This window comes from Pleuronectes platessa, chromosome 11 (assembly GCF_947347685.1).
Source record: "Pleuronectes platessa chromosome 11, fPlePla1.1, whole genome shotgun sequence".
NCBI classification, from domain to species: Eukaryota; Metazoa; Chordata; class Actinopteri; order Pleuronectiformes; family Pleuronectidae; genus Pleuronectes; species Pleuronectes platessa.
The window spans coordinates 16,783,523-16,806,105 of NC_070636.1; the positions used below are offsets into that span (position 1 = coordinate 16,783,523).

A 22,583-nucleotide genomic window follows, 5' to 3' on the forward strand; every position below is an offset into this window, starting at 1 on the left:
AAATCAGTTGCCTCAAGGATCATCATGTAAGGTCCCAGCACAGAAACAGCAGGTACTGGTAGTGGTTATGGACCTTGAAAATCAATTAAACAGAAAAATTATCAGTTAATGTAAAATGTTATTGCTATTCAAAGAAAAAAAATATAGAGGGCAAAGTATTACCTATCTTCATATTGAAAAAATTAATGCAATACATGCATTGTAATGTTATTGTCCTTGACAGCTAAGGTTTTTGTTGAGTAGCTTATATGTAGCTTGTATTGAAATACTTAACTTACTGTATGCACAGACCATTGCCAAGGAAATTAAATCATAGACATGCTCGTCTGGCTTTTTTTGCAAGGCGGGTTATTGCTATACGTTAATCAATTTAGAATTGACTATAAACTCTGCATCTTCATGAATATTACATGTACCCAAGAGTATAGTTGTTAGTGTCACTAAACAGTGAAAGATTCATTTCATATCTGAAGAAGCAGATATTGAATCGAAATTACTGACTCCCAATATACAATAACAATGACTTTAATGACCATGAAATGCTTTTATTGCTTTTACAGGAAGCCGATGCCTCAGTGTGACCAGCCATTCCAAGGGTGCTGTAGCATTGGCAGCGTTGTGTGTGCCTGCATTGTGCATGAGAGTGGTGTGAGCCTCTGCTTAGGGTGTGCTCGCCTGACAGGAAGCGCATGCCAACATGGCCTTAGGCATGAGGAGCAAATAGCAGGAAGGACTCAGGAGTTCAGAGCTGTTTGCACTGCCTGACGTATTTCTGTGTGTCTAACCCTGCACTTGTGAATGTCATCTCTGTTACCAACAAGCCATCTGCTTTAAAGTGTGGCATGGGGGGGTATAGCCTGATGTTTTTCTTTAGGTTTATTTAGTAAATCGCTGCCGTTTGCCTGCTGGTTAATCTGCTCTACTGCATGTTTTGATTTTTTATTTCTCTTTAACGTCGTGTTGTCTTATTGTCTGTTCCATGTGCTGTGGAGCAGTGAGCCTAAAACCCCTTGTGAGTGGGCTCCCAGCTGATCAGCAGTCTCTGTAGGGTCTTCATTAGTGATAGTAGGTGCCGCGTCTGCCAGAAACGTACATTCGCTCACAAATTTCCATACCCCCCTTCACGTAGGCTGCTGCGGTGGAAGGCGGCTGAGCAGTGGGGAGGAGTGTGGTGTGTGGTGAAGATAAGGGATCCATATAAGCTATATCCATATATATATATAAGCAGTTGTTAGTCGACTGGTTTTCCATAAACTCGCAGTTGAGGCTGTGTGAGCAGTTTGTGAGGCTCATAATAATATTTCAGAGGACCTCTCTCAACCTTACAACTTGACCATACCCCCTGCGACACATGGCTGTCTTGTGTTATTTTGTATCATATTTGTTAGACTACTTGAACATGTTTTATTAAATATTATATAAATGTTTAGACCTTCAGTACAACGCAATGTTTGCTCATCCTTGAGTGTATACTGTCTAATGGGCGAACTGTTGATAGTATGCAGTTGCCAAGCTTATTTTACTGAGGAGGCAATTGGTTTATTGATTTATTGAAAAGCTTTATTCATGTGATGTTTTGAGGGTACGCCACAAGGCCGCCTGCCCCCTACCTCCACCCTTCTCCTTCCACATCTCGAGTCCCCCAACACACACACACATAGACACACACACACAAATCATTATTCTTGAGCTATGAGGCATCTTAGCATGGATATATGCAAATGCATCGCTTTGCTCCAACTCAGGCTGCTCCGCCACATAGATATGTGATTTGTAATATGAATAGTGTTTTCTTGGGGGAACTTTGGACTGAATGTTATTGACAACATACGTTCTCGGGTCGTGTGTGGACTTGAGGCTAATTAGAAGAGTGTCTGTCGGACGTCTGGTCGGGTGGACTGGGGCTTGCCTCAGAGTCCTTCCCCCTGCTGTTCCATTCAGCTTATATCTCCCTGTTATGAGGCTGTGGCGGGGGTTGTTCCACCCTGTTTCTTTAGAAGGGAGATTAAAAAACGAAGATCTTTCCATGGTTGTTTAGCCAGTCAAGCTGCCTTAGACGCAGTGTTGCAGGTGGGGCGGCCTGATTAAACTCCACTCCGAGGCGATTCATACCAGGTTCCCTCCCTTGGAATTGGAATTAAACAGAAACACAAGGCTTTGACCTAATCTGACATGACTCGCAAAAAAAACCTCAAGATATATTAACTGGGTCCTATACACAGATATAAAGCCCCACAAAGCATTAGTACTTCATTCATTGGCCCTGAAAGCTCAACGCACTGCAACTTCAGAAAACCCATTCAAATACACACAGGACAAGCAAATCCGGAAAAGAAAGTATCTGAAGTCGATTGTTCGAAAAGTAGACAGAGTTCAGAGGGGAGACGACTCATTAGAACCATGAGTCATCATTTTAGGAGACGAGCAGCAAATCTTTTTAGTTAAGTCAGGAGAACAGTGACTGTGTGTGAGACCTGTCTGTCTCAGCAACATGTATATTAAAAGTTTAAATTAAAATAAATCCTGTTTCTTTGCCAAATAACATTATAAGTAATGTTATTGTTACTTTATGGAGCGGTAAAAGAGAACTGATTTGATCTTGTACTGGATTTATCAGATGTTAAACTAGCAGCTAAAAACAAGAAAAAGTCCAATAAAGCCCTGATTTTTGCCGTATCCAGTGCTTGTGTTGTCAAACTCACGATTGATGTTCTCTCAATTTGCTCTTGGTTTTTCTTTTTGTGTGTTTTCTGAAGTCGTAGTGTGTAGAGCTGTCAGGGCCGCTGCCATGCCCCTCCCTTATACACTCCTTAAAATGCCTCCGTGTGTGTGTCTGTCTGTGTGTGTGTAAGAAACAGGTTTTGGTTTCCTGCTGCTGAGGCACAAGGCTAAACACACCGAGTTACACTTCATAGAGTCATCTAAGTTTTCAGTGTATCCCCATCCTTCTTCAAGCATTCTTAAAAGCTTAACCAGAACATGATGCGACCTTATGAAATAATCCCAATGAAGACAAATAATCAATAATCACAAAACGATGATAATGATAATCCTTTGTTTAAGCGCGTGCCTTTTGTGTGGATTTGAGTGAACAACAACCCTTGTAATGACTAAAACCCCTGAATGTGGATCGTTTGTACTTTCTGTGTTTATTTTCTGTAAACATGAAAAGTTTTGCACACAGTCACTGAAACTCAGACTTAAAACTTGATCTATGTTCCAGGTTGTCTGAACAAAAAAAGAGGATCGTCTACACTATCTTGGAGTACGTCCCTTTGCTGGACTCCTCAAATATGACCCCAGATGACTGGGTGAAAATTGGAAAGGACATTGAGGTATCTGCTGGTGGATTCAATGGCAAATAATATCGTGTATTCTTTTGAAAGCTCTCAGATGATGATAAGATCATAACAATTGTTCATATGATTTAACATAATAGGAAGTCAAATTAACTAGTGATTTAGCGTTTGTAAAGTTTGTCTCGTCTGTCTCCAGAAAAACTATAAAAACTACGATGGCTTCGTGATCCTGCATGGCACAGACACCATGGCTTACACAGCCTCTGCCCTGTCCTTCATGTGTGAACATCTGGGCAAACCGGTCGTGGTCACCGGCTCACAGGTGAGAGCTGGCTGCTGGACACTAACACAAGACAATATGTCTGCACCTTTTACTGTTGCATCTCAGGGTTGTTCTGGCTTCTTAAGATAAGGCATGCTCTGTCTTTAGGTGCCGATCTATGAGATAAGGAACGATGGCAGAGGCAACCTTCTGGGGGCGCTGCTGATCGCCGGCCAGTTTGTCATTCCTGAGGTGAGGAGCCGGAGATGTGTGGAGTTGCAGAATAAATATGATTAACTTGTAGTAACTTGTTTTTTTTTTAAGCTTTCCATTAGTTTTGCCTTTTTTGTTATGCTTGGGGTGTATGGATGAATTGTGATGAAGGTATAAATGAAATAATACATGAAAAGAACTAGTCCGTTGATATTATAAACCTATATCATGTTAAGGAGATGCAACATGATCTACAAAAACTATTCTGAGCATTCTTGACCCTTTCAAAGGTCAAAAAGTCTCCTAAACCTCTCAGGAGAATTGTCTCTAACAAAAAAGTGTTTCACAATACTGAAACACAACTACCAGAACAGGAAAAACAGTGTTATCTACTGTGTGGTTATCTGTGCAAGTAAAAAAAAGTGCAGTTAAACTTGTGTCTCCTGTATTTAATTGGATTTTACTGAATTAAAAAGGAAAAATTAGAACCAACTGACCTATTTTCATTGATCTTCTTTTAGTGTTGATGAAACAGCTTTTTTTTATCTCCGTTCAGGTGTGTCTGTATTTCAACAACAAACTCTACCGAGGGAATCGCACGACCAAGGTGGATGCTGGGAGTTTCAACGCATTCTGCTCCCCTAACCTTGGTCCACTGGCCACAGCTGAAATCGATATCAAAGGTACGTCAGGGGTCAGGTTGAGCCTGTCGTCGGGAAGCAGATATACCTGATCTTATTTCTTATTTGTCTCTGGCTTTCCCACAGTCAACTGGGATGAGGTTTGGAAGCCAGACACCCAAGACACATTTCAAGTCAGCACCGACCTGAGCTGTAACATCGGCCTGCTCAGGATCTTCCCAGGAATCACTTGTGCCACTGTAAGTCCCTATGAGAAATATCGTTGATGTTATGCAGGTGATGCAGCGTCTGAACTGGAGCAGAGATGATTATTACCTCTGCGAAAGAGGTTTTCGTATGTGTTTGTCTGTTAGTTAGCCACATTATGCAACAACTACTTGGCGGATTACCATGAAACTTGGCGTAAGTGTCAGGAAAGTACCCATAAATACAGAACAGGGTAGCAGCTGAAGCTCAATGGACGTTGGGTGATGTAGCAGGACAATGTCACTAAACACTGAAGTAAAAACATACAAAACAAGAATGGCACTCGAAGAGCACATACTGTAGCTCCTCTTAGGTTAACGCGTTATCCCACCATTATTAAAGAAACAAAAAAAAATCCTGAATCCTTTAAAGATAGAATGGGTTCTTCGTCAGATCACGCCTCAACCCTCCACAAAACCCTAATGGAAATCAGTTCAGTTGATTCTGCGTAATCCTGCTAAAAAACTAACAAAAGCAGATGAAAACCTATTCTCCTTGGCCGAGGTAATGACTTGAAACAAAGAAAATCCACCTTTTGAGTGGTAACCTTAACCTAATAGTGATGTCGTAGAATTTAGAAAGTTAATTACACCCCACGTCCCAAGACCATGTCTGAGCTGAAGACGTTCTGAACATCCTGCAGATTTGACAGCCGCTACTGGAAGCTTTGGTTTTGAAGGAGGTTTTGCCCAGTTAGGAAATCCACAGGTTTACCCTCTGCTGTTTCCACCAGCGCTGTTGATGTGTAACTGGATTCGATCAAAAAATACAAGAAAGATTAGAGTTGTTCGTGTGTTATTAGCTTAAGCACATTGTGTTTGTCTTTTACATGTGACTCTGGAAAAGGGACACATTTCATGAACAAGTAATGCAGAAAATCTGTTTGTTCCAATGGGTTCACATGCTTTTTATTGACTCTGTATTTGCATTAAGTTTCAAATCATCCACTATGAGTAATGTGCCCGTCCATTTTTTTTTATGTGTAAATACAGTTTCAAATCAGCACCAGATTAAATTAAGTCAAATGAAGAAAGGGATACATTAAAGAATTTAACAGCGCCATGCAAATATTTTTATCCAGGCGTGTTGTAATGAAATAATTTTCCTCCTGGGCAATAAAACGTGATTAAGTGTATGTTCGTCAAAGGCAACTGACTGCTCCAAACTGCACTAAAATATAGTTAAGCTTAATTTAATTGTGCTATTACCCATCTTCTGTTACTTTGCCAGTCATGTAATCTGCCATCAAAGCTCAGCCCAGAGAAAGATGAGAAGGAGTTATGGGCCATGACCAATCACCCTGTAAAGAGGGAGGATTGGCACAGATACTGTAACATTTAGGTGCACCTCCCCCTGCAGCGGCTGCTGGGGGAGCGACTTTACTATCTCAATCTGCTGCCGCTGCCCGGCTCGGCTATCAAGACTTCCTCACAGCTTTTAACTGCCTTCGTGAGGCACTATTTTGATTAGGCACCAGGCTCCTGTGTTCCCCGCCCGCCACTGCTCCGTGAGCACTTCATTGCTAATCTGTGTCAAACATTTCTTGTCAAACTGCTTATCACATCAAAAAATTACAGACTGTGCCCGGCACTGGTAATGTCACCTTCTCCTCACGTTTTATGGTAACTGCCGTGGTCTTGCCAAGTGACTTTATGCTTGCTAACACCTTCAGATTAATTGCTTTCCTTCCTGCCATTTCAGTCATCTGCCATTCTAGTCACAAGCCATGGCTAATGATGTGGTATAGGGCCTCTCATTGCCAGCCAACCAGTGATGGAGATATTAGTTGCGTAGATAGCGCCAGATGGGCTTTTTAGTGGAGTGGATGGTAGCACGCCTTGGAGTGAAAGGGGCTGCAGGAAAAATAACATGGAATACTAATTCCTCAATTTGATTCTACACGGTTGAGCGGCCAGTTGAGTCATAAATTGTGGGTGTTTATAATAATAATAAACTGTGGTGGTGTCCGTTTCCAGGTGAAGGCTTACCTGCAGCCGCCCATGAAGGGTGTGGTCATGGAGACCTATGGCAGCGGAAACGCTCCCGACAACCGCCCTGACCTGCTAGCGGAGCTGAAGGAGGCCACCGACTCTGGCATCATCATCATGAACTGCACGCAGTGTCTGAGGGGCGTTGTGTCCCCAACATACGCCACTGGAACGGTAGTTCACGTTCACCTTTTGCCCCGAAAAATGCGACCTTTCTGTTTTTGTGATTCATTTTCCAGATACAAAAAAGAGAATCTGGTCCGTGACTCAAACTCATTTAGAAAGCATAAATTAAACAGACAACCCATTCTCTTGATTTCTCAGGCGTTGACGGCGGCCGGGCTGATACCTGGTAGTGACATGACTCCAGAGGCCGCCCTGACAAAGCTGTCCTATGTGTTGGCCAAGACGGACCTTGATCTTAAAGCCATGAAAGAGGTCTGTGTCTTCGCAAACAAATACAGGTTTTGGAGAATCCGAATATTTCCCCGAAAAAATAGAAGAGAGAAGAAAAAAAAGTGTGCTTGTGTTTGTGACTGTCTTAGATGATGGGTAAAAACCTGCGAGGTGAAATGAGCTGCCAAGGGAAACCCGAGCTGGGTCTCAGAGACAGCCGCTTCATCCAGGTCATCGCTAAGTGCCTGAGCGTCAGCTGCAAGGAGGTGAGGACGCCACTGCCCATCGGCTTCACCACTCCTAACTGAAGTCCAGACTTTTCCTTAAAGTTGTGGTTATTAGATTCATGGATATATGTTGAAAAATACCATGACATATTTTTTTTGTTTATATTGAAGGTAAGCATTTTTATCATGACATTTTGTTTTGTCTCCAGGAACTTGAAGCCATTCGTGACGCTCTGACTCCTTCCCTGGCTTGTGCTGCCGCTAAGATTGGAGACACAGAAGCTTTAAAAGCCCTGAGAGAAATGGTACAACTTCACTGTTCTTTCCATCGGCATGTCCAGTATTACTACACTGACATTAACAACCCTCTCATACACACCTTCAAATAGTGGTTTGTTTTAAGGGAAGAAAAACGTCCCCAACTAAAACCTATTGTAATCAAAAACAGGTTAACCAGCCTTCTGAGCTCAATGTGGTGTTTGCTGTGACAGTCTGAACACAGCTTACTGCTAGACTTTTACATAAGCTTATCTTAAAGCATGCTCGGTTTGTCGTTTTTTACACTGATGGCCTCAGCAAACACACTGGTGCACAGTGAAACAAAACATCAGGCCCGACTGGTAAGGCAGGCCCTGAGTTGTCCCAGCAGTCACATGTACATGTATGTATGTGGCTTGACTGGTATGCAGTCGCTGCTTAGACAGTTTCTGTGGACTGATTTCTTCCTTTGATATCATAAAATCTGTTCAACATTCAAACCTTCACAGTTTGTGATGGATTTTATCCACATCCTCGTCGTATACAAATCTAGTGCTGTCTTTACACACTCAGCACTGCAGCGCCTCAGACTGCAGATAGGGTACACAAGCCTGTATTTAGAGTGTACGTGGGACACTGTTTATTGTAATGTAGGAACACCCAACCCTATGCAGTGGTCTGGGTCAATATGTTTTTGGACGATAATGGAGGCAAAAGCTTCTTAATTAACTCTTATAGTTATCACGATATCACCAGACCTGTTCTTTTGAACGACCAGCTGAAATAAAGTGAACCTGTTGTGTTGTGCTCTTCCACAGGGCACCAACTTGTGTCAGGGAGACTACGACGGACGCACACCTCTGCACGTCGCGGCCTCCGAGGGCCACCTGGGTCTGGTGCAGTATCTTCTGAGTCAGGGAGCTACAGTCTACGCTAAAGATCGCTACGGGGATACACCGCTGTGCAACGCTGTACGCTTCAGGTAAACCGCACCTGGGTTTGAAACTCTGAGAGCTGATGCGTTTGCTTTTCATCTATCTCTTACGGTAATTATGTCATTTATGAAGCTGCAAACACAACACTTAAAATCCCCCCCCCCCTTTTTTTTGCCATCAGCAACCATTGTTAATCCTCTCAGTCATCGGAGTGTTTCCTGCAAACATGTTGTTAATGGCTCCTATAGAGGGAACTTCATTAAAAGAGCTGGAAGGTGGGAAATGACAGGAAGGGGAGCAGCAGCTAGGGGATGCAACTCGTAATGGAGTTTAGAGGCCAGGCAACAAACTAATTAGGCAAATTGTCACCTCACAATATAGACTGTGTTTATTTTTACCGAAGTGGATTTTAAATATGGGTCACTCATTGACTTTGACTCTGAATGCCTATGTGGTAGGAGCCATGTTTAATGTTTTCTGCTATAGCTGCTACGTCGAGCCTCGGGGTGAAAACGGTGTGTGTGTTGTGCCAAATGGCTGTTGTCCTATTTTAACGGTTGGCTTAACTGCAAGTGTGGACTTGTTTCGGTTGCGATGTTAGAGGGATGCACTCAACGCTAACACCTGTCGTTACACTACCTACAGTAAACCCTTGAGCATGGCCTTCTTGAAAGTACTTACAAAATAAGAGAAAGTTACCGAACTGGAGTTTTTAGTTGCTACCAGGATGTCAACATGTCTGACGCGCATTTTAGCGACTGCAGCATGATAACCATATACGGGGTGGCAGAGAGCAGGGAGAGAATAAAAAGGGTAAAGTACGAATGTGGGGAGTGTCCTCCGAACCAGTCCTACCAGCCTGCTCCCAGTTTCACAGATGAGAGATACTGGCTTCTTAACACACTCAACGGGTAATAGTTTCTTTCACTGTGACTCAACAAAAAACTAAGCATTAAATTGTCATCTTGTGTCAATTCACTTTTTCACATGGCGAAGGGCAGCTCTTAATGATAAACGCAGCAACTCAGGGATCAACATTATTTTGTAGTCTTGCTTGTGTCACTGCAGGTGACTCCTGTGTGGGCGGTTGGTTGTGGGCGATAAGGAACTTGTTCCTACTCGCCAAACCGCCACCAGTGCCACGTTGACTCTGTCAATCAAAGCTGAAAATTCAAGACATAGTTTAGAATCAATGTGATAAAATTCAAATGCTTGAAAGCAACATTAAACTTAAGTGAAGCTTCTGAAAACACTTCCTTATACAGGTTTATCAGCTGGTATAAACTGAGTGATTTTGTTAATAGTTTTTATGTTTCAAATATACAGTAATATTACTGTCATCTCTTCTAATAATTCATTTAGACACAAGGAAGTCGTGAAGCTGCTGAGAAGGACCGGAGCTCACTTCTCCAGAGACAAGCTGGAGGAAGCAGGAGCAGAGCTGTGCAGGTGAGACACACAGAAAGCAGGTCGCCAAACAATCGCACACATTCACAGTCACAGGTTTCTCGGTTGCTCGGCTGTGCACACAGTGACCCATCCTACATAGCTGACAACCAGTCGCCCCACTCTGACACAAACGGCAGGAATGCTCCCAGGCAGCATAGTTTCCGATCTGCGCCGCATCTCTACTGTCGGCAAGTAGACAACGCGAGCTGAGACACTCGACAAGCATAATCAAATCTGTTCCAATGAACCATTTCAGAAACACACCTTTTGTAAGGTATGAAGTATGGCTCGTTTCCCTTTCAAGAAATAAGCCAAACATCACTGACTCCTGAAGACCAAGATTACTGATTCAATTCCTTGATGTGCTGCCCAGTCTCTTTATACCACCTGGGCTTTACCCAGTGTCTCTTTAATTTTGTTAATAATGCTTATGTTCTTCACCGTAATAACTCTGTCATTTCCTGTGTGTCAGCCTGGCATCCATCAGTGACCTGGAGGGCCTGGAGATCTGGATGCTCGCTGGAGCTGACCTGACCAAACCAGGCTACGACGGACAGACGGCACTTCAAGTGGTAGGTTCAGGGCGGACACAATCCTCGTTAATAAAATCACTTTTACATTTTGAAATTAAAACCACTTCTTGTTCTGTCTTCACCAGGCCCATGCTATTGGCAACATTGGAGTATTGACGTGTTTAGCTCCGTTCTTGAACCAGGTGACACTTTCTATTCTAGCTGCTTCATATTTTTCTCTTTCCTGACAAACAAGCACAACAGTTTCCTCTGAATTACATGTCTGTCTTGTTTAATTTCAGGCGGCATTTGGTGAATTTAATTCATATGTTGAGGATGATGAGGAGGAGGTAAATGGCACAATGTGAATTTGTGCAATTCCTTTTTTATATATTTCCCATTAGTGGCCCCTCAAAACCATGGCTCCCTTTCTTCTTTGTGCACATCCATTTGAGCCTATGGTCCATCCATTTTTGTGTTGTGTATCATTACATTACATTACATTACATTTCATGGTATCGCAGTTGTGTGTATAGCTGCATGCTTTGCACAAGTTGTATGGTAAACCCCTAGTCCCTGAATCTCATTGGTCACTCTGTCCCCATTGTATTTCACCTAAAACACACACAATACACAGTCAAATGTATTAAAAGGTTTGTTCACATTCATCACGTCTTCAAACAACACTGAATGAGCTCCAAAGTCCTCACTGTTTCAAATTAAATCTAAAGCTGGAGAAATGTAAGGGAGCCATTGCCAAACGTACTGTGGGACTGTCGCAGCTTCAACTTTTAGAAAATAAACATCCACTTCAGCTGAAATTTGAAAAACAAATATTTACACATTTCAAAGTTTTCCTCCATCTCTTATGCTGAAATGACTTTATGAACAGAGACAGAATAATTTCAGTTTTTCAGGAGATTTTAAGCAGAATGGAAGAAAGCAGTAAAAAAGAAATACATCTCACATATAGTGAAGATGAAAATTAAAATCACCCGATCTCTCTCTTGTTGTTAAAGCAAGTGGGTATAATTATTCTTGGAATCACACTATAATTTAAGAGGTTCTTCTCTGACCCATACCTACACATTGTTTTTGTGTAGTCCTGAGTGGAGGTAAAAAAACGCATTTATTGCATTTTCCACTCATCAACCATAAGGGTCTGCTGCTTTCTGCCGTTTCAAAGCTCAATGAACTGAACTTCTTTGTCTCAGATGTTCAGAGTTTGTCTTCAGATTAAATCTGGTCACACCTGATGGCTGCACACAAATGCCTGAGAATGCCGAGCATTTGCGACTGGCCTTACTTTGAAATATCGTGTGTGTTTGAGTGTCACTGTCCTAGGCTACCTCTAGATTTTCAAACTGTTGACTTTGCACAAATGCTGATTCCTCAAGCTGATTTAAGTTCAGTGATTGTGAACTCAAATCACTGTTGTGGTTATAATGTAGAGTTAAGCTAAGTTTCCAGGAAATATAAGCAAGTCCCTGTAATGTAACGTCCCCAAAGGGGGGGGGGGGGGGGAGGAGGAGGAGGAGGAGGAGGTGGGGGTGTGTGTGTGTGTGTGTAAACACCTCTCACCTCACCACTGCTCCATATTCATTTTGTTTCCTTATGTCTCTGTGGCAGAGTGGCTGAGTGATCCAGTTCCCCGCCCCTAGCCTGCGGCACAACGAGGTGATGCCGCCTCGACCGACAGGAAGCCGCACTCCATTTGCGTCCACTTCCTTCCCGAGCCCCCACCCTCCTGCTGAATGTCCCAGTTGCACTCACTTTAGAATGTCTGCTTGTTTGTTTGTCGTTGAAAGCCAATCACTGCCAACATGAAAGCCAGTTAAGAATTGTCCATGAAGGGCACCAATGTTTGTACACGTACATACATACGTAGGAAACGTATTATACTGCTGAATGTTTTGATTTTAATTTGTGTCGATGAACGTTGAACAACAGACTGAGTTATTGTTCTGTCAAGACAGGGAATTCAGAGCTTCGCCTGAGCTGTTCTGTCACGGAGACCTGCTGTGAAACTTCCCATGACTCCATGAACAGCGAAGGATGGCGAAGAAACAACTTTTTTAACAGACAAATTTGAAAAGAGCACATTATTTAAATAAGTATTGTCGCACTGTTCTAAAGCAATATATTCATAATATCTAAGAAGCACAAAGTACCTTCACAGATCTTATTTGTATGATTTATTTTTATAGCAAGATGCTTGTAAAGTATTTAGTTTTCTGGAGTATGAACCAACTGTGACACTTGACTCGGGTCTAAAGCATAGTATGGTGTAAAGTCTGGTCTCGAAGCTGAGATCCTCACTTCCGTCTGCTCAAACAGGTATAACAAAAACCCTCCAGACTCATCCAGCCTGTTTCTTTGTGCCGTCCGTCGAGCTGGAAGAGTCACATCTCTCCTTTGAAATGTAAAAGAAGAAAAACCATCGCCAACCCACCTCAGTTTCTGTCTTCTGTCTGTACGATTAAAGGCTTATCAGCGCTGCTCTTTAATTTGATACAATTTACTCTGTAAACCGGTCCATGTTCATTTATTTTCAAGTTTTGATGTAGAGAAATTACATTTCACTTTAAGTTGCAAATACATATCAATTGCTTCAGATGAGCTGTTTTCACTGCTGTTATTGTCCCAATTTTGTGTATTTTAAAAATGCAAAAAAAACATATATGTGAAGCTGATTCAATGAAAAATAAATTTTGAAATGAAATCACCGTCTCCTGTTTCCTGAAACTCACATCCTTGCTTAAGATTCGCGAGCAGTTTCTGATTCGAGGTGGTTTTCTGTATGAATTAGTGCATGAAGGCCCAATTGTTGATGGCCGCTACTGTAGGTATTTTGTGTTCCCCACAGAAATGTGGTCACAATCAAAATTAGATTGCTTCCCTAGGCCTTCAGCAGAAACACATCAACACACAAACTGGAGCTGCTGAGACACTCATCAGTCTGAGCTCCCACAAATCTGACACTGGGCTAAATGAAGAAGTTAAAGCATAAATCAGAGTTGACATAAAATTCCTCACGTCCATGTGACTTTTGCAGTTTGGTATTTGCAGTCTCTTGTCTTGAGGGCGGCTGCCCCTTCGTGCGCCTTGTGGAGCAGGTGGAACCCAGCTCGTCCGGTTAGACCAGCATGGGTCTCATTCCTGCCTGAATGAGAGGCTTGTATGAACCTAGCCCCAAAACACTATATAAAGAGCTGAGACTCTGCAGTCACTCAGTCTGAGCTGGGATGGCACCAAGGGAGCATCGTCGCATGGGAGAAGAGTCACCTGCTCCAGGTGAGCATACTAAAGCGGCCTCCGTTTGTTTTCCTGTGGACTTATTCTGTTGCAAGTAGGTTCCGTCGTGTTGTTGAAACCTGTTGTGGTGATGTGTGTGCTCGTGTCGTAACCACAGGAGGATCTCAGAGGCTAATTCCAGCTTCTGCTTTTCAGCTGGAGAGTGGAGGACGGAAGTTTTACCCCGAAAAAAGTGTGTAGTCTCGCTGATTAAGTGGTTCTCAACAGTTCAACAGTTCTTAGACAAAATTGTGAAATGTTTAGGACCACTTGACCAGCCAGACCAATGCTGCTGCCGGAAAACATCTGAGGAGGCCGGATTCTGATCGTTTCATGTCAAACTGTGAGTTGTGTTCTCTCCGTCTTCCTCTCTGATTGTGCCCCCTTGTGTTGCAGTGCTACACCCCAGCCACTGTGTCGGGGTTGTAAAAAATCATCAGGCTTCAGTAATTTAATTCTGCTGGCAAGCACACACATTTTTAACAACCCTGCTGATGCACCGACGCTGCTGTTTCTCTCTCTGTGTTTTACTGTTGCTACTGTTCAGAGGTACTGATTAAAACAAAGTCAATAAAAAACCATTTGTCTGTGTTGAGTTTGTGTGGGCTGGTGGACGTGGAGTCTGTGGGGACGGCTGCTGTCCAAAGTACTGAAATTTCAATCTCTGAAAAATCATTGCATTTGCTGCCATTTTACATCCAGTGCTTCAAACCAGAGGGAAGCCCTGACTGTTATTTAGTCAGTGATGATAAATAGTGAAACTTGGGGTAACATATCTGTGCTTTTTACTTGATTTATGACAAATGCTGTCTCTCGTTCTCTACCAAACCACTTCAAAGTCTAAATGTGGACTCGGTTAAACTTTAAAGACCGGCATTAAAACTTTACGTTCAGTTCCTTTAGTGTCAGGATCAGTTTGGTGGGAAAACTTGACCAAAAGACTCTTCAAGAAAATCCAAATGCCCTATTTTTCCAAGGAGTACAGGCTACTTAATATTACATAAATCATTCATGAAAGCACCGTGCACCGATTACTCCCACCCTCTCTCCTTCTTTTTAGACAGCCCCCATCTCCTCTTTTCCTTTTGATCTCCCTCCGTGCACAGAGAACCATCAATATTTGCTAAACGTTTCTCACAAAGCCGGGTCCTTGGAAGGGGAGAAGCTGCAGAGGTCTCACACGCAGGAGGATAAGACAGGGGAGAGGCATTAATGAGATGCCCTGAGCGATTTCCCTGTACGTGCACAAGGGCAGCAGATGTAGCAGCACTTGCACGTCCCAGGAGGATCCACGTCCTCCGAATTTCATCAGCGGCTGGAGGGGTGGGGGTGTGGGGGGGGGAAGACCCAACCCAGGCCTCCTCCAGTGGAGAGGGCTGGGTGACGGACGTGGTAAATCATCTTTACTGTGGATTGTAATTATTGGTCTACACTGACAAGACAACACCCCCCCCCCCACCCTATCTTTTAAAAGTGTGTGTGTGTGTGTGTCTGTACTCGTGTATGAGTGCGACAGGGGAGGGGGGGAGGTGTTTGTGGGATCAAAAGTAATTTATTCATGCCTAGAATATTTATTATTTACCCCCCTCTACTCAGGCGTTACAGCATTATTGTCTTTTTTGGAGATGATCGTCTCTGACCTGATCGAGAATTAAAAAAACTTGTGTTTCTGGCTAAAAAAATCCGTCTGATCTGGAGAATTATACAATCTCCTGAGTTTAACTTCAAATAAAGTGCTTTGGCACCTGCGGACTCAACCCAACCAGCAGTGTGAAATGAATAAAGTGAGAATCCACCTTGAGTGTAATCTGCCTGCAGCTTTTCTCTTTGTTCAGCTAAAGGGCCACTCCATCGATTTCCCTCCTCATTAGCAGTAGCCACAGGTCAGACTGTGACAACACTTCTCTGTTGCTTTACAGCTTCTCTGAAACGTGATGAAAATTACAATAATGATGTCGCAGTGGTGTCATCAGGGGTTATTCCTCTTTAGATTTGGAAACTAAACATTTGCAGAAAAAACGCGGATACAAGTACACATGGATATTAAAAGCCTGAGGACTAAAAGTAATGATATATGTCAGACCCTTTAGGAGTTTTTTACGAGTATCTTTTCTGTTGGGAGTCCGCCAAGGGTAAGGTACAATTTCACACTAATCCAAGAACACTTAACTTAACTCCACCAAGGAGGTTAAGTTTTCATTCCTGTCCGTTTGTCTGTTGGTTTGCATGTTTGATTTTTGCAAAAGAAACCACTATAGTCAAGCTAGATTGACTATAAGGGAACTGATGGGCCCTGGCAGAGGCATGTACTCTATAGAGTGCTGGTTTATACTGTAGTTCATACAAATTATAGTATAGTGTAGTATAGTACAGTGCAGTTCTGCATGGTATAGTATAGTACAGTATAATATAGTTTAGTACAGTAAAGCGCAGTGCAGCATGGTATGGTATAGTATAGTGTGATATGGTATAGTATAGTATAGTACAGTGCAGTGCGGCATGGTATAGTATAGTGTAGTATAATATAGTACAGTGCCGTCTAGCATGGTTTAGTGTAGTATTGTGTAGTATAGTATAGTCTAGTAGAGTTCATACATTCTAGTACATACTGTTTGTGTTGCTCTGTCACATTGTAAATCAGATTCATGTGAAACAGAGCAGAAACATTTGTCTCAGTGAAATCTCACCGGCACACTGAGCCAATGAGTTCACAGAGTGCGTAGCGGCCCCACGTGGATGACATCACCTCAGTCTGCTGCTCAGCTTCAGGAGAAACTGGTTCAACTTCATGAATTAACACTGAGGAGACCAAATGCTCTGTGGACTCAGGGCCCGACTCACTTTTAACGCTGGAAACATCATCGTAGGGTCTTCTTTGGTTCTGCCAATATCAAACCAATGCCTCTCCTGAACCTCACACAATGTACCTGCTGGTTTCAACGTCTCAACCAGTCAATACAGCATAATTAGCCTCAGCCCGCTGGAAATGGTGACGGCTCCTCAATGAAAGGACTGATGAGTTCTCAGTGACTGAATCCCCCACACCAGTTGAATTATTCAACAGCACAAACACCTTAAATCATCATGTTTCTCAGGTGTCACACAAGGGATTTTGTTCAACGTTGGATGATTGTCTCAAAAGTGAAATTTAGTTTGACTGGATTTTGATTGAACCTGCTGCAATAAAGCAGATTAAAATCAATCTGAATGAAATCAGTTTAATTTGATTGAAGAAGCCTCATCCCTGTTGCAGAAATAAGTCAAAGTGTCTCTCGGCTGTCTGATATTCCCTTGTGCAGAATACAGTGCAATAAATACACCCTGCAGGAATATTACATAGGAGACAGGGATACCATAAAGTAAGATGTGATGAGGTCATTACCGTGCACACACTCACAGAGTGTGAATATTACAGGAATATTACAGGGAAGCTGTCGTTAGGGGTTATATTGCCTGGGTTGCCATTGCGTTTCACATTGTGTTTTGTTGCGTTATCTCCGTGCCAGCAAATCGGGTGGGAGAGCAGGTCATCACCGGCTGACAGGGGGGCTGAGGAGAGAGAGAGAGGGGGGGGGGGGGGGGGGGGGGGGTTGAGTGACTGAGAGAGGGAGAGGGGGGAGAGGAGAGGAGAGGAGAGAGAGCAGCAGATGCACAAGGTGCGCCTCCTGCAGCAGCGCGCACACATCGGAGCATGACCTGCACCATGCACAGTGGCTTTCATGAAACAAGTGTGTGAGAGGATGTAAAGCTGTCCGCGCGCACGGATGGATTGTACCGCTGCATTGTCTCCGCGCTCCGCTGGAAACCTGAGGGGTTGTTTTACGCACACGTGCGAGCGCGCACCGTGATCTCACTGGATGTCCGGATTAAAAAACCTTGCGGATCTTTTCGTCGGAGGGCGCGACAGATATGAGATAGATGGATGTACAGCGCAGATAGGTTTCCTGTGGAGTGGAATATATTTTTTCTCTTAGGCTACACGCGCAGCCCACATGGCTTTGCCAAACTCGCCGGGGTCTCCCGGAGCTGGGAAGCCCAACCCCAGCGTCATCGACCTGGGGACCATCTTCGTTGACTCCGACATCATATTTGGATTTACAAGTCACCTGCTGAGGAGAAAAACAAGGGTAAGAATACAGAGATCGTTGAAACACGTGTTTTCTAAAGGGTGATCTCATGCGTAATTGTAAAATCAGTTGGAAACAGTGAGGAGTCCGACAAATGACGCGCGTCTGACGGCTCCTGTCCGGTGCTCAGGACCTGGAGGTGCACCGCGCAGCATCTTCATCTCTTCTTCTAATCTACAACTTCATCCCTTCGTTTCACTCATCTTTTATCTGACGCATTCAACACTTCTGCAACAATTTGAACCGGATGGAGGGTCCAAACTTTTTTATACGATTTCTGGGATTTGGCCAATATGCATCAACAAAGGCTTCAAATATGATAGAAATTTGGTTATTCGGATAGAAGGGATATTAAGTAGTATAGATGTAAATGTGAGTGAAAACATGTGAACGATTTGATTCTGATTTAATTTTGATCTTTTTATTTCTGTTCTTGATCGTTGCATGTCTTGAATACAGCCCCTTCGCAGCCTTTTTCAGAGCAAGATATTTTGAAACCCACCTTGAAAACTGCTTTTAAATGACAATTTATAATCTTTTTGGATCTTGTGGACTTTTTATTTGCGTCCTTTAACATCCCATCCCTTAATGTGGATTTAAACCTGAAGTGGGTTTCCCTAAACTAGGTCGATTCAGGGCAGGGGAAAGAGACAAGCCCGTCTCTGATGCCAAGAGCAGGGGCGCATGTGGCCACTGTCGCTTACATCATCCGCATGAAATATTTAAAGTTTACCAAATTAAATATTTAACCTGAGTACCTCCATCCACCCCGCCACTTAGGGAGGTGCTACTCCGTTGTTCACCAGAGGATGGCGCCAGAGTCCCACTAACATCCACCAGGGGCAGTGCCTGCAACAGTTGCTGATGCGCCTTGAAACTGAAACTGTTGAATTCTCTAAACTTGGTGACCTGATATTTCCAATTCTAATGATACAAATTAACAGAATCAAAATGATCTCAGTTTCTATCATCTTCAACATCTTGTTGCAGAACAATGTGTTGGGAGTTTATTGAGTTTTCTTATCTTTTTGTTATCTCATAACCTTAAATTATCGTTTGATGATCACAAAGAGGAGACTTGTGCACCTTAACTCCATAAAGCTCAATGCAATGCACTCAAACCCAAACTTTGTTCAGACCCACAGAACTTTAACTCTCAGTGAGAATCCTACAATTTGACATTTAGGCAGAATTTTTGGAAATGTGCCAAACGATTACGCACAAGCCACAACCCACGTTTCCATTTGATGAAATGATGCAGCCATAACCACATACGTTGAGTTTGAATCGGCCTATTTATCTCAGTGTAAACATTGCACAACTCCTTTGAGTCTTGGTAAAGCTGATGCACAAATACGTTGGGCGATTGTCAGATAGTGTTGAATGAGATGGTTTTCCTCGAGGAAATGTGTAGAAAAGTGTATTTAATGTAAAGCCCACTCTATCACAATGCACCACTATACTAATTCAGACTGATCCATGGCACAACAAAAGCCATGAACCCTCATGTCGTCCCAGCACCGTGCAGGAAAGTTCCCCTTAGCTGCAGCCCTCCCATTCCTCCAGTAACACCTCCTCCTCCCCGCGCACGGCTGACTTCTCTCCTGTGCCAAAAAAAAAACAAACTCCTCCGCTGCGCACAAACTTGTCACACGCTCCCCAGTTCGATCAGCAGCTCCTGGTCCCAGCACAGTCTGACAGATGACCGCTAACCTTCAGCCAGGTCCTCGGTCCATCCAGCCTATGGCTCCGCGTCGCGTATTTCACCGGCGAAACCTTTGAGTTCCCCCCCCGCCGAAGGTGCGACCTTGTTCTGGAGGAGAAATGAGCTCCTTTAGGGGCAACTCAGCTCCTGGTGGAGGCTACACCGGGCACCGCTTGTTCGCTGTAAGTGTCTTACACGTGATTGAGTGTAAAAAATTGTGATTTGCTTCTCAGGCTGGTTTCCAAACTTTCAAAAACCACAATCTGTGCGGTGCGCTCTTGGACAGGTGCTCCGAGCTCAAACAGGTTGTCAAGACGCAAACAACGTATTTCTAGTAGTTGTTGTTAATGTTGACCGAACCTTCTTTTCACCCCTTCATGCTGCAAGGTGGAGGGATGTCCGGTTGGAGAGTCCCCGGTCACCCCCAGGAAAAGGCTTCACTCTGCGGAGGACGCGCGGTGCAGCAGCCGGCCACCCCCCGAGGGCGCCGGGTCGGTTTCCATCAGCGAGTCGGAGGAGAAGGGAGGCTTCTGCCAGCAGTGTGTGAAGAAAGTGTCCGAGCTGAAGAGGCAAGCGCTGGCCCTGGCTGACCAGAACTCACTGAAGGTTGGTGAAATCCCCTTTTTTTCCCTGTTTTCATTCCAATCCCGGTCTGAAAATACAACTTTTATTTGCATTTCTTTAGCCTTAAAGTTTGAGACACTGGGATAACATGAGGGGCCTTGTTGCTTTACAGTATCTCTTGATAAAATAGTCAAGAAAGTCAACAAGTGAGAAAGTCACAGTCACTGGTTGTAGCATGGGAGATGAACTGTGACTCTCTGATGGAGCTTTTCTGTAGAGCTGCTTGTGTCTTCGGTCTTCTCTCACCCGCCTGCACCTGCTCCTAACGTTGACATTTCCATCCATGAACATCCACCTGATGGTTTCCAGTGCAGAAACCCTCTCGCCATCCACTTGCAAAAGTTGTTTATTGCCGTACTCGACTTCAAATGCTGGCCTTGGATGTGAAAATGGAAGCTTTTGGGACTTTGAAAGTGGCCCATTGTCTGGCTAAACAATGCTTATCTCTTTATTTTTGCTGTTGGGTGTGGGGGGTTGTTGGCGGCGGCGGTGGCTGAGGGGGGGGGTTGAAAATGGGGCGAGCTGCTCACGTTTGCAGACTGAGGAGGAAGTCGAGACCCAATCGACCTTCGCTGTGCATTGAAAGTGTTCCTGTGCGGCTGCTCCCACAATTCCCACCGCTGTTAAATATAGGCCCTGAGACTCGCTGTTGTTGTGGCGAGGTCTGGGTCTGCCCTGGGGTCTGTCCTCCTTTGTTGTCCCGTTTTAGAGAGTCCCGACTTCAGATTGGATTACAGCTCTCCAAGGTTCCCCCCAAAACCCTACAGCACCTGACGTCGGTACGGGAACAGGTATGTCAGGGACAAGGGGGCATTTCTGAAGCACCTGGGTCTCTGTGGTTGAGACTTCTGTATGTGTGGTCTAATCTTTGTTCCGGGCATATCAGATCTATATACAGGTATCAGGTAAGTCCACCCCGGGAGCACATTAAGCCTCCTCTTAGCTGCTATTATCTGCCATGAGAACCGACCTCCCCTTTTTAGTGTGGGACCCTCCAGCTGTACTTTGTGGCCTTCACCAGGTGCTCAGTGCTGGAGAGAGAGATGAGAGCAGCCCCCTGTCCCTCCCCTACCTCGCACTTGTTGATGGCTAAATTGAGCCTTAATTCCGGGGTGGCTGTTATTGTACCAGGGTTATGGTATGGTCTCGTCCAGCTGGAGGATAGTCGACCCATTGTCTCTCTGTGAGTTAGAGCTGCTCACCTGTTGGACGCGGTTTGTGGGCGATCGTTTCCAAATTGCTTCTTCCGCAGAGGGAGCGAGGTCAACCGGACGACTCAGGTGGCCTGGGTCCACGCTCTACCTGCGGGGGTCCAGGCCAGTGTTGTGTCTGCGGTTGTCATGGGGAAAAAAAAGCGGAGACTGTTTACCCGAGGTCGCACTTCCCCTCCCTCCCCCTCCGCCAGACTTCTTTTTTTTAAATGAAGAGGAAGTCGGCTCAGTCCCCAGACATCCCTCTCCCCCCTCACCCTGCCCGTCGACTTATTGTTTGAATACAGTAGTAGTAGCGAGTAGATCAAAATTCAAGGAAGACTGTTTGGGTTGAGAGAATGTGCTGTCATACATGAAGTCTACAGGAGGGAAAGTTCACTGTTCACACACACACACACACACACACACACTCACACACACACACGCACACACACACGCACACACACACACACACACACACACACACACACACACACACACACACTGAAGTCTCCCAGACAGCTTTTGTGTTTTTTCTGCTTACAAAATGTCCTGCAAAATCTTTTGGGAAGTAAAGGTCACTTTCCCTTCACATTATAGTTTATCACAATCTGCTCTCGGGCCAAAATCACTGGGTCAGCATAAATTTTTCTTTATCCATCCACATCCAATTGCAGCAATTAAATATGTTTCACGCTTTCTCCTCTTTCATATCTCCATCTCCTGCCTCAAGTGCAACATCGGTGTTTTACGGCATTTAAAAACCATTTTAACTCCACATATACGACTATATTACCCTTTATACACATCATTTGCGATAGTTTTCTCATTATAAATACTTGATTCCAGTTGATGAGGTGTTGCGCAACGCTCAACCACAAAATACAGCTCCTGAAATGATGTCCTAGAGCTAACGTCCCAGTCCGTTTTTGATGCATTTGATGTTATTCAGATAGCAGATGATTAAAAAGAAACGAATCGAGAAAACCTCCATCACTTAAATGTAATCAAGGGAATTCACCTGTTTGATTTGCATAATTAAAAAACTACAGTGAGGGAATGACTTCAATAGTGAGGAGCAGACAGTCTGGATTGAATAATTGTAGACTACGCTTATTGTGGCTGGACACAGCGGCGAGGTTTAATATGAAGTCGACTTCAAAGTAACCAAGTGGCTCCTCGGAGGCTCGGTCAACACCGGCTGATAGAGACATGCA

The 22,583-nt window shown here is 44.0% G+C and overlaps 2 protein-coding genes across 2 annotated transcripts in view; both read left to right on the forward strand.

Annotated features, from left to right (window-relative positions):
• aspg (asparaginase homolog (S. cerevisiae)) overlaps positions 1-13,148 on the forward strand; it is a gene marked incomplete in the record, with an annotated part of 14,257 nt that extends 1,109 nt beyond the window's left edge. Inside the window, 15 exon segments of the mRNA XM_053434575.1 lie at positions 3,224-3,335; positions 3,496-3,621; positions 3,730-3,813; positions 4,331-4,457; positions 4,542-4,654; positions 6,638-6,823; positions 6,974-7,087; positions 7,195-7,311; positions 7,482-7,577; positions 8,349-8,512; positions 9,828-9,914; positions 10,387-10,486; positions 10,573-10,629; positions 10,729-10,776; positions 12,056-13,148. Of these exon segments, the coding sequence (XP_053290550.1) occupies positions 3,224-3,335; positions 3,496-3,621; positions 3,730-3,813; positions 4,331-4,457; positions 4,542-4,654; positions 6,638-6,823; positions 6,974-7,087; positions 7,195-7,311; positions 7,482-7,577; positions 8,349-8,512; positions 9,828-9,914; positions 10,387-10,486; positions 10,573-10,629; positions 10,729-10,776; positions 12,056-12,064 (1,540 nt within the window).
• Positions 13,149-19,483: 6,335 nt separating this feature from the next.
• Positions 19,484-22,583, forward strand: part of kif26ab (kinesin family member 26Ab) — a 68,938-nt gene continuing 65,838 nt past the window's right edge. Inside the window, exons 1-2 of the mRNA XM_053435070.1 lie at positions 19,484-19,734; positions 19,940-20,158. Of these exons, the coding sequence (XP_053291045.1) occupies positions 19,672-19,734; positions 19,940-20,158 (282 nt within the window). The 5' untranslated portion in view covers positions 19,484-19,671. The remainder of the gene's footprint in view (positions 19,735-19,939; positions 20,159-22,583) is intronic.